The sequence below is a fragment of the Microchirus variegatus genome (genome assembly GCF_963457635.1).
Source record: "Microchirus variegatus genome assembly, chromosome: 11".
Classification (NCBI taxonomy): Eukaryota; Metazoa; Chordata; class Actinopteri; order Pleuronectiformes; family Soleidae; genus Microchirus; species Microchirus variegatus.
This window is the reverse complement of record NC_139812.1, coordinates 18,403,352-18,415,886: the sequence shown is the minus strand read 5'-3', so window position 1 is coordinate 18,415,886 and position 12,535 is coordinate 18,403,352. Positions and strand designations below refer to the sequence as shown.

The 12,535-nt window shown below is 39.4% G+C and overlaps 1 protein-coding gene across 1 annotated transcript in view; it reads right to left on the bottom strand.

The window, feature by feature from the left end:
- The window catches only part of khdrbs2 (KH domain containing, RNA binding, signal transduction associated 2), a gene marked incomplete at both ends in the record, with an annotated part of 60,542 nt that overhangs the window by 6,763 nt on the left and 41,244 nt on the right, over positions 1–12,535 (bottom strand). The window contains 2 exons of the mRNA XM_083898105.1: positions 8,184–8,394; positions 11,107–11,234. Of these exons, the coding sequence (XP_083754231.1) occupies positions 8,184–8,394; positions 11,107–11,234 (339 nt within the window). The remainder of the gene's footprint in view (positions 1–8,183; positions 8,395–11,106; positions 11,235–12,535) is intronic.

Genomic DNA, 12,535 nt, shown 5'->3' with positions numbered 1-12,535 from the left:
CAGTTAATATTATCAACCCCAGTTATGTGGTTAGAGGTCAGTTTAGTTCAGTTTTTGAATTTGTTTTAAACCTAATGATTAATGATCCTCTATATCTACATACAGAGTTCCTACAAATTTTCAATTTCAAAATTCCAGACTCAAATTTCCAGACTTCTTGGAGTATTTTTCAGTCAATATTAAACATCTGAAGAACAATTGTTCGATGCTTATTATGTAAATAAATGCTTTTAGAATCCTTCACTCATTCTCCATGAAGCCAGCCATTGGAAAACTTGCATTGACCCACGACACCATCGCTGCCGACAATAGGTGGCCGGCTCGACGACACGTATGGAAAAAAATTCAATAAATGAGAATCGCAGTTGTACGGCGAACGGTAACCATGGTAACCCGACACCGTTCTACAGCCAGCTTGAATAGTTTCATATCATCTACAGGTAAGCTATTTTGCGTTAGTAACTTGCATTTATTAATATTTTATATAAGTGAGATAATAGTCTGGAAACAACACAAACATTTTACTCAAATTAAATTCCATACTTTTCCATACTGCGTAGGAACCCTGTACTATATGTATTTTGTGATTAAAAGCTCCTGTTGAAGCTATTTGGCAAACCTTTGGTTGACTTATTTTCTCTGTGAAACTATGCATTAGTGATGTTGAAGCGATGGATATATTTGTGTTAAAAACATTTAACACAAATTAAGAGCAGGAATTTCAACAGGGGGAAGTAGATCATTTAGAGTCAGGTCAAAAACAAAAACACAGCGAGTGTTCAGCTGCTTGGTCTCTGCCGACCTTGGAATTAGTTTGACCCCCGCGACACATGCTGCATTCAGAATGGACAACGTACAATGTGTAAACAGACAAGGCGCCTAATTAATGAGGCTTGATTCCTTTCGGTTGACACTTATCTGTAAAAACAATTAACACCGGTCCCTTTTAACAAGGCAGAGGAAATAAATCAAATGTTAACACGAGGGTGGAGAGTCCTGGCTCGGTGTAATTAGGACAGAAGGAACTTAAAGGCCCTTGGCTCTGTGCTTCATTATCAATTGACAACCTGTACGTCCCCTGACAGTGACTGATCTTCATAGGGAGCTGCCTGTGAATGCTTCTCCACACAGCAGATTGGGGAGGAAAATTAGATTCCCAGTCTTTTGTCTCAGTGAATGGATGCTTCTCTCCGCTGCTCTCCACCCGTTCAAATTCAATCAGCACGCACCTTTTGTTGTCTGTAATGCACTGTAATGTAGTAGTCTGCCTTTTGAATGCACTTACTCGTGTTTTGTCATCGTAGGACTTGAGGAAAAGGGGGGGAGGGGGGGGCGAATAATTCCGCCACAGGAAATAATTAGTATGAGATTCAATTTTGATTACTTTAGTGACATTAAACAATATCATGTTTGTCATGCTGGATTTATGGAGGCAGAGAGAACAAAGTAAACTAATAAGACAAGGCTTTGTCACTATTCAAATGTTATTAGTTGCTGTGTTTGCAGAGTTTAGGACTGGATGCAACTGCAGCTGTCTGATTCTTCCCTCAGCAGCAGAAGCAGCAGCAGCAGCGACAGTGATTTCTACCTGAGTCTTTCTTCAGCTAAATAATCGAGCTGAAGTGCGCGTCTTACATCTGCTTTAATAAACAGGAGAGTTCCACATGGAAAATTTCAATAATTAATCTAACAAATGAGAACTCAGCAGTGTATCTGAACCCATTGTTATAAAGCAATTACCGCAGATGTGCATACCATCCTTAAAAGGTGTCCCGAGAAACTGCTCTCCTTCAAGAAATTTACTGAGCCTCGCCAATCTCACGCATCTCTTATATTCACAAAATTGATTATATAGGGAGACATTTTACCCCATTTCTAAAGGCTGTCCTTTTGCTTTCATTCACAGTCGATAGATTAGACTTTTTTCTTTTCTTCAAAGCCTCTCAAAGCTCTGTGTTAAATCACATTACGGCATTTCCCGCACAGCCGCGGTATGGTTGCAGGGCTCAGGTTTTAAAACCAAGCAATGTGTTTCGTTTTTTTTTTTTTTTACCAGCAATTTGTACAGTTCATGGTCTGCTGTCAGGGACAGAAGCCTATATCACTCTCAAAATCCTCTCTTCCATCATCAGCCCTGACATTAAAAAATAAGATTTGATCCAGATGGGATTTGATCTTTAACATTAAACTGAGGCCATGGTCCCAGTCTATACAAAATGCCATCAATCACATCTACAATCCTCCGCTGCACTTTTCACACTTACATAAAAAAAAAAAAAAAAACCTTCACACTGCTCATCCGTTTTGGGAATTAGTCACAGTTACTTTGAACACCTGATTAAAAGTCTAAACAACTTAAAGTACTATCCTGATACTACACCATCAACTTTTCATCAGTGCATCAAAGACATAATACGAAAAACAGTTCTGCACCAGAATACGTCATTTTAAAAGAATTAATGACACAACTTTACACAGAAGACATTGGCTGATTGCGAAAATGGCAGATAATAGGAAAAATGTGAAGAACGGGAACAGATGGCCGTTTGTTTTGTTTCTTGATGTGATGAATATACATATAAACTGAACAATGACTCTTTGTATTTTCAATTGTATTTGCCTCACAATGTGTTTCAAAATACAAAATTGATCCTCCACTCTGAAGCGGGCTTAAAACGAAGTGGAAGATGAAATCACCCATAATGCTTTGCAAATTCAGAGAGCCGGCTGATTTTTTGTCAACAAAGATGGCGGCCACATCTGCAGGGGAACAATTTTGTTGTAAGTATATTTTCGCAAATAAGCATGTTACAATGTCAATATGTGTTGGAATATGTTGGTTTCATATACATCCAAAGGACTGTTGAGCTTTGAACATTAATATCAGAAAATTACTGACGATTTATGAAAGCAGCTAGCTAAGTATCTAGCTAGCGGCTATTTGCAGAGAGCTTCGAGAGAGTAGTAGTACGCTCCACCGGTAGAAATGTCAACATCGGTTAGCACTTTCGTTACGTTCACTACGCTAACTTACATACAGTGGAGTCCCAATTCCATAGGGATTGGGACTTCCCTCAGTGAGGGAAGTGGACATTTTAAGGGGGAGAAATGGGACAGGGCCTTGGACCACCATGTGAGTGCAGCATTCTAGCTAGCGCATGGTAGCTTATTGGCCCGTTATGCTATGATTTGCGGCCGACGGCACTAGCATGGACATTGAAATTCTCGCTAGAGATCGTGCACACATCAGCAAGAATACCATCGACATTCAGCCACAAAGATTACAACATTAGCAGCAGGTAACATTTCCAACACTAACGAGTTTCCTCCACGAGCGAGCAGAACAAAGGCGTCATATTTGGAAGGCCTGGCCTCCTGGAAGTGTATCAATTTCACCGGCGTACACAACTTTAGAAGCAAGCTTTGCCCCGTTCTCAACTTAAATGTGTCAATCACACGCCAATGTTTTTTTTCTGCTTCAAAATCACTAGTTTCAAATAAATTCACAAGGCTAATATTTGCCAGATTATACCTCACCTATTCCTTTTTATTTGTCAGTACAACCCATAAAATGCTAATTTGCACTTGTCATAAAGTGATTGCAGCTCCTACCTTGTAACCTCAAGTTTTTATTTTGCCTCAAAATCACTCGATTTCATTCCATAACAGCCCCCCACTTGGCCGCTGCGCTCCCTCGCCATTACCATTGCGCTAAAATAAAATCCTGGCTAGAACCCTTGAGTGTTATATACTGTAACATTGAATCTATTCTTGTTTGCTTTAAACTTAATAATAACAGCCACTTCACCTCACATGACCATATGAAATTGACCTAATAACCAGTTTATGGTTTAACTGCATCCCTCGGGAGCTTAACATTTTAGAATCTGAAATGCAGCCAAAAGCCCACTCACATTCACCTCTATGAAACAGAGTTTCTACCAGACACCACATGTCTGTGGGGCACGCGTGGTGAAATATCTAGAGCTCGGAATTGAAAGCCTGACAAATCATCAATCTCTAGATTAGGAGGATTTCATTTGACAACATTTGAAGAATCTGCGACAAAAACTGCCTCAGCCCAGACAGATGAAACCAACAAAATAATACTGACTTCAACTTGTGAAAATGTTTGTCGCTCATTCCTTTGGGGTGATGCCCAAAATGTATACACGCGCGGAAACACCCCCCATCCCTCCACAACGAAGCCCCGCAATCCACGTAACATCTGAGTCATCTCTGTCTTTTAAGAGCCGACAATAATGGCCACTGTCACCGTATTAGTTTTACGACGCTGACAGAATGACACAGTCCATTCATCATTACAGTCTCCAGAGGAACCCCCCCGTTACGTGATGACCTGCCCCACAGCAGCACATATTTATGACGACTTCACCCAGTCTGAGGAGTAAACAATAGTCTGCCATTCATTCAGTACACGAGGAGTGCAAACTACAGGCTGCATATGTGCATGTGCTGGTTATGAAAAAAAGCAATCCAAGCAAACTTAGAATAGAAGATTGTGCAATGTTAGTAAACATGTTTAAATAATGTATTGACTGCATACAGTCAATACATTACATTATTACAGGAACAATGAAAAAGCAAATACAGGGAACAGAGCAGTGGCTACAGCAATGATTCAGATTATGTAACTGTAGCTCTGTGATACTAGTTGCTGTTTCTTTTATAATGTTTTTGATGAATATAAATGTATGAACTGTATATTTAAAGAACCACAGTAATAATATTCCACAAATTTAATAGCTCTAAGCATATAATAAAGAGAAACCAAACTGCCAAACAATTTTCATACAAAGTATTAAAGTTGGATTCAAATTAGGGATGCACAATATTATTGGCGCGATAGCAGTATCGGATATTGTCTTTAAAGGCGCCATATGTAAGAATGTGGGCAAAAACGGTTACTACACTCAAATTCAAAATACAGAGGTTTTTTTTAAACCTCTTCAAACCTCTTTTAGGTTTCGTTTTCTCCACCATTGTAGCTCAGACGCAACTGGCAACCCATGGTTGCTCCGCAGCTCAGCCTCTACTAACGGCAATGTTTGGTAGACGGCGGTAGGTGGCGCAACATGCCAAAACATGATTTCAAAACATAAACATGATTTGCGGACCGCCAAAGATTTTATAAAATCTTTCTATATTCTATAAACATTATTCCTGAGTCTCTGTGACATATTAGGAGGATTTTATGGCCAGTTAATTCAGATTTATTACATAATGCACCTTTAAAATTAATTATCTGATATTGGCAAACACGTCGAGATCTGCTGATACGACTAAAATAGTAGGCTGAAGAAGCTGCTACCTCCTTGACTTCTATGCCAGCCCCCCCTACAGCAATTATCTGTTTATTTTGCACAATAAAGACATTTTATATCCACATCTGCCGCGACACAAGTATGAAAAATATCATGTTAATTTCACTACAGAAGAGACTAAGTGACCTCTGCAGTTGGGCAAAATGAAAGACGTATATAACGGCATATCGGATAGCGGCGAAAAAAGTCCAATATCATGCGTTCCTAATTTAAATAATAAGCTTCAAAGGAAGATACAGTATATACATCAACTAATGGATGAATAATTACTGGTAATTAACCATTAAATCCCTTTACAGGCATGCATCTATTTATAGGCAATCTGATATGCTGATCACGTGTTTGAATAATAAGACATGGTCATTTTCTTTTTGAGAAAAATAATATCATCTCAGCTCAGAGTAGTAAGTGAGGAGACTATAATTTAAGTTGTGCACGAATACACGATTTGTGCACCGATACGAGGCAGTGGAAATTAGTTAAAGGAAACTGCAATGCTCCTACTCTTTGTGATAAAAAAAAAAAAAATCAAATAAATATCACTGTGAGTGCAGCAGTGCAGCTAAGTGTTTTTAATATTTTATGAAGAATAGCAGAGGTATAAGCTGTGTATGGTTTTGAATAGAACACTTGTTGGTAGAATGCTCGGATCTCCGTTGGATCCGTTTGTTGACAGTAAAAGCAAATTATGAACAGCCTTATTCTTTAATAAAAAGTGGAAGATGTCTGCCGTGTTGGCGTCAAAGCCCTTCGCTGAGTAAACACTTGCAAATCTGTTTTTCAGCTGTTGTTAGGACAAGGTTCTGGATGGTCGAAGCCAACGTGAGTCGAACGCGCGGTGAAAGCAAAGGATGCAGCAAGGTGAGATTTGTGGGAGAAAGATAAAGAGGAAGCGTTGGGCTCATAAATTATAAACTAAATGATGATACATGATAACTTCCAGCTTCCTTGTGCTTTCCGTCGAGGTTTTAAATCAATATCACCCTCAAATAGGTGCAATTATGGACATTCTCACAGTATCACTTTTATGAGACAGACTGACAGTTTGACAGAGTCCATCGATCAATGCTCTCTGGAGAAATCTGCAAGATAACCCCATACAAACTACATTACACCGTATCTATACAGAGATATACACGGGATGTAGCAACAAAGACACATGTTCTGCCGCTGATCTAATATTGTGCCTCGGTACACGACAGGATTTTCATAGAGGAATAAGAGCAATAACAAGTGTTTACTCAATTACTGGGTAAAAAAAAGATATATAAACCTGGACCACGAAGAGGTCTTACAACATTCTGGAAACACGTTCAAAGAAAATTGTGTAATGTAGTAGAAAAAAAAAAGCAGCAGCAAAGTGAGATATGAGGAAAGAAAATGTTCAGGACAAACTCATCTTTCCATAATCCCCTCATCTCCATGCTCCCACCCTCCTTCCCAACCTCCAATTACAAAGAGAAGAAATGCCTCTCTTTCCTCACTCCTCAGGAATACACAGGCTCTATATCAGAACTCAATTTGGTTTGGTAATGAGACTGCGCTTGTGCATTTCCCCGTGCAGACAGCCCAATCTTCAATTGCCAGCACACATGGGGGGGTTTGCTTAGCAGGAAGGCTCTGAGGAAATAGACTGGTAAAAGTGTTGCCTTTCTTCATTTGGAGGAAACTTTGAGCTCGCCGTGATGTTTTCCAAAATGACCTTGGAAGATTTTGGAGGACGAGCGTATTTGCCACTAGATTTCAGTGTTATTTGAAGCGAAAAGAATAAATATTTTGCCCTGTCTCTTCAGTGAGCCTTGTTTTGTGCCTCAGTTTGTGGAAAAAAGACCATGCACAACTCGCTGGTCATTCAATCAAATCGGGTAAAACACTTATTGTTATAGCTCTGTTCATTATTTTAGTGCTTTAATTTGTTTCTTTGGAGTTTTATGAACACTTCTGGCGCGATAGTGGATGAAATTTTGATTTTTACACCTACATTTTACGCAGTCAAAATTTGACCGTAAGTGCGGTGGACTTAACAGTGACGGTTTTTATTATCTGCTGTCTCCAAGGTCAAAAAGTCACCTAAGTTACAAGATCTAACCCTCAACTGCTCTGACTAATAGCCCTTCTCTCAGACTGCGTTTTTTTAACATTTATAACCTTAATCTTACACTTTCATGCCTACTTTTATGACATCAGTGAGATGCCATTTCCTCCATAACTGATGCTTTACTGATGCTAAAAATGAGTCCGGTTACCGGTAAAAATCCTCACTATAAAAACTGTGTTAGAAAAGTATTTTTTTTGGGTTATTCACACATCCACCGTATGCAAATGTAGAATATTGTTTTTTAAATGAGTAGCATTCATGCAGCGTAATGTGATGAGTGGGAAACATCCAATTATGCTGCCATTGCTGGTGTTAGGTAATTTATCAAAATATACTGGCAGAAATGTTTGTGATATGAGTTATGCTGTGTTATTAAAGGTCTCATTTATATGTATATGGAATATGATGCCGATTTATATATAAATATATATAAATGTATAGAGTGCTTGAAATATGGATGAAGTAGATAAAAGCAATGCAGATGATTGATTACTTGTCCTAAGTGCTGAAATGCAGATCCAAACTCATTATAAGAGGCACTGTTTACTAAAAGAAAAGTTAATTTCATAAAAGCATGTTGTTAGTTTGACCTAATTTCTCAAACATGTCCCCGAACGACTCGAGAGACTCAACCAGATCACATGAAAGGGGGAATCAAACCACGTCTGATTTTTGACACAGCTCAAGTAACATTACTATCAGCTATACTTTTCAGCTTGTGCAAAGAGGATTGGACTCACATATTCGTCATATGATTCATGTGTGACTGCTAACAGCGGGACCCTGTATCCGGCGCTCCCCGCTGCCCCCCTGGCTCTTGGAGCTTGTGCCTCCCTCGTCAAAGCAGTTGTGGGAAGTTTGCCGTGTGACGCTGCTGCTGCTGCTGCTGCTGCTGCTGCTGCCGCTGTCCCTCGAGGTGCTGCAGCACTCCTCCCCGTGCCTCTGTGGCCCCTGGTAAAGCAAACAAACAAACACACAGACAGACATGGCATCAATTTGCTCAGAGGAGCTTACTTCACAGCATGTGTAATTAAGCCACAGTGATTTGAGTGGGAAAAAGTGCAGTTAAAACAATGTCTCAAATCTGTTCAATTCGTCTTATCGCTGCACACGGCTGCCTCGCGTTGTGGTTGGCGGTAGCATCTACTGGTGCTGAGCTCATTCCTGTAATGATCAGAGCGTCACTTTGTGTCTTTTCCTGCTTTGCCCTCTTTTCAGTTGCATGATGAAGTAGTGTCAAAATAAAAAAGGAAAATGTAGTTAACCAGGTGTTGTGAATGCTTGTGCAGCAGGGAGACATTAAAGACCAGAGGGCTTGGGCAGGAAAGATGAAATGTGGAAAGTTTTTTTTTAACTTTGCTGTAGCACATACACACCCGTCTATAAGAACCAGCCCACTGGTATCATGCACCAATGATATTTCAAATCCCAGATTGCATTGTGGAGAGATTTTCATTCAAGAGATAATTTATTGTCTATTTTAATTGTCTGCGATGAAACAATTTCTTTTCCCGTCTCGGGAAATGCTTATTCATGTATGGATAATGTGTCAAAATACTTCGAAAACAAGGTTAATTAGAGCCTGTTCTGTATAAAAAAAAACTCAGACCCTGTTTTTGATTGAGATCGACACCGCCTGAGTGTCCAGTGTCCAGCAGCGGGGTGGACTTCGCTCTTCAAAGCTGTCTATTGTCTGCGAAGTTTACATTTTAGGTGCTGCATGATGTAGGTGGGCTAAGATGCTCTTTCTTCCTCTGGCACATCCTTTACTAGGTAGCCGCTCATTGTGTACCAAAAATACAGACATTCAAGGGGGAATTACTGGTGCATATTTTTCACGGAGATTTACAGTAATCGCTTATCGGTCTGCCACGAGGAGAAAATCTGGGCAGGGAAGTGCTGGTGGTGACTTCAAATTGGGAGCATCCCGTGTTTCTGTGGGATTCAGAGCATCTGCATACACTTGCCTGAATTAGGCCACACCGCTGTAGCAAACTGTACCCGCGCACACTCCCAAGAGACCACCACGGCTCAGGTAGATTACGGACAATTTACTCTAAAACGAGCTATGAAGTGGAGTGGAAGAGGCAGGTGTTTCACACTAGCAGCTTCATGCATGGCTAAGCCAATCAGACGCTGTGAAGCATTACGCTCTCTATTTTAACAGTCTCAGCGCATGGAGCAAGTGTCAAAATTGACTTTTGCATCCTTTTTAACAGTGATGGGAGCACGGATCAACAAACAAGGTGTAACATGCAACAACCAGAGAAAACACTCAACCAGAGAGAGTGCAGACCTCCACCCAGGCCACTCAGTGTCCCACAGTGTCAATACACTACCTTATCTTGTTAGGTTAACATCAATATGGATCAGGATCTGCATCACCATTAAATACCTATACACCCATATAAACTCCATGGCAGAACAAAACAGGGTCGTATTGTACAGGTTATGGAGGTTATAAAAATTTGCAATAAATAGTTTCTTATATCCTTTTTTTCAATCTGATGGAAAATATCTTTTCAATTTTCACCAACTATATAAACACACCTGAGTAACAAAAGTACTAACATTTTTTTAAAATCGGATTGAATTTGATATTTGGAAATACGTCACAGTTCACTTGAAAGATTGTGCGACTTCTGCAGCACTGTTGCTACTTTATATCAATACTAAAATGCAATGAAAATGAATCATAACTTTTACTCAACAACACATAAGAAGACAAAAAAACATGCATTTTTTTAAAGCCTGAATGTTTGACCTATAAACACCCCCCCCAAGATGTCCATATAAGGAGTTTTATGTATTATTCCCATGTCAACTTACCATGTAATGATTTGAATTCCTTCCGGTTTGTATGCCTTATCTGACAAAATAGTGGGACATTTAATTGACAGAACATGATGAACTCTGGGTCTGATGTTCTGCATAATGTATGCACTAAATTTGCTAAATGGTCTTGTTTCAAATTGTATTTTTATTTAAAAACAACTCTCTGTACTCTTTCTGTAAACCGGTTTATTTGAGTTGTTGCTCACTCATTGCACACACGGGTGTTTACAAAAGTTCACCTGATCAAATGTGACTCTGGGTGAGCAGCTCGCCACACCGGTCACATTTTTACACGGGATCAGGCAATTTCTTTTTTTGTCACAGTGCAAGCAGTTTGGATATCGTCTAGACAAGACAAGACATATTATGAATTATTTTATGCATGCTTTTGCATAAACAATGTGAAAATGTCAAAGTAAGAGATAATCAGGCTAATTCCGATCATTACTCTGACCTTGTTTTTCATATCATCGCTCCCTGAAAGTCCATAAATGTTACAAAACCCCAATAGTGAAAAACTTTGATCCAATAAAGAAACTGTAAACATAATTGATTGAATACAGAAATTAGAAATGGTGTTCAGAGTGTTTTTAACTTGTCACCATGACAACATAACAAACAACATCCGAGCACAAATGCCTGCTTTTAAAACAGATGGGCTTTGAAGGAAAGACAGCCACATTTTCTCTCGCAGATCTTTTATTATAATAGCACCCTATGTAATTTCTTCACTTCAAGATGCCTTGATTACTGTTTCCACGCAAAGAAAAACAACCACTCGCTTGGTTCAAAAGCGGCTTTTTTACACAGCTTTATCTCGCACTTTACCTTGTAGATGCGGCGGTTGCCGGTCGCACGCTCCTCCCTTGGGCACTTCTCCCTCTGCTCGACTCGTCAGAGCCGTTGAGGAGAGAGAGCTCTCTCAGTTGCTCCTGTCTGATCTCGTCATTGTAGTCCTGCGGGAACAAGAAGCAGCATGTCTCAGAAAAAAAAAAACGAAAAAAAACAAGGACATTTGTCTTCTGACTGCAACAGATGCTTGCAACAGCAGCAAATGTCATCAAATTAAAATTAACTTGACATGCTCAGGAAACGCATGGTGCTTCCTGAGCAGTGAATATTCAATGAAGATGCTTTCTTTGGTTATGTTTGTACAAAAAACATTATTTTTTTTTTGTTCTGCTTCTGTTCTGCAGAACTCGTGTACTGTTGACAAATTGCTTGCCGGAAAGCTTTAAGAGAAAATGATGACTAACAACAAAAATGGGGCAGGATGTTCAAATAATCTTGGGGAAAATGTTGAGAAGAAAGATGACATAAAAAGAAAATAAGGCAGGATGAAATTATTGCTGGCACACACACGTATCCTGCAATTGACAGTTTGGAATACTTTATTTGTTATCTTGTGATTCTGGACCACTTTTCTTAACCCATAATCACACACTGGATCATTACACTGCAGATAAGGGAGTGGACAAAAGCAGGATTCATTATCTTGTCATTGCTGACAGCTAAACAGCCTTTGGAGCCAAACTCAAGCTAAACGTTGGATAAAAATGTTGCTTTGCTTTCTTTTTTTTCTTTTTTTTTTAACAACAAAGCAGCGGAGACAGCGACTGACATCTCCGGTTGTAAACTGTATGACGGCCATTTTTGTTAGCCCTGTTTTCAGACTGATCTAATATTGAGAGGTGACTTTAGAGGACGTTAAAAACAGAGTTGGAATGATTTCGACTTTGTTCGGACTCCCACATTAATCGCTTAATGTTACTTTATTCTTTACAGCCACGGACACCTTTGTGGGAGTATTAATTGAGCCAATACATTAAGTGCACATTGATTCATTAGATACTGCTCTGTCTAGAGTGCTCTGATAAGTGAAGGACTTCTCCAGAATAAGTGTCCTTTCGTTTCCTTTCTTTTCTTTTTTTATTACTTTATATGTTTTTATAACCCCATCTACATCCACTCTCATGAGCCACAAAACAAGTATTTCCTTCTCTGTGATGTGCAAAGTAATTCCTCTTTCATTATCGGACTCAAACTCAGCAACTTAAACAGGAAGAGCTTAATCTACCATTAACATATTCCTGTATAATGTTCCTTTGAGCTGTTTTTACTTTAACAGCTTCCCTCTAATCATTAGGGATGGAAATCGATATCGGTCAGTATCGGACAGATAAAAATGTGACATCCAATACAATCCAAAAATCCTGTATATATCACATTCTTCACAATGCACAGTGACTGTAATTTT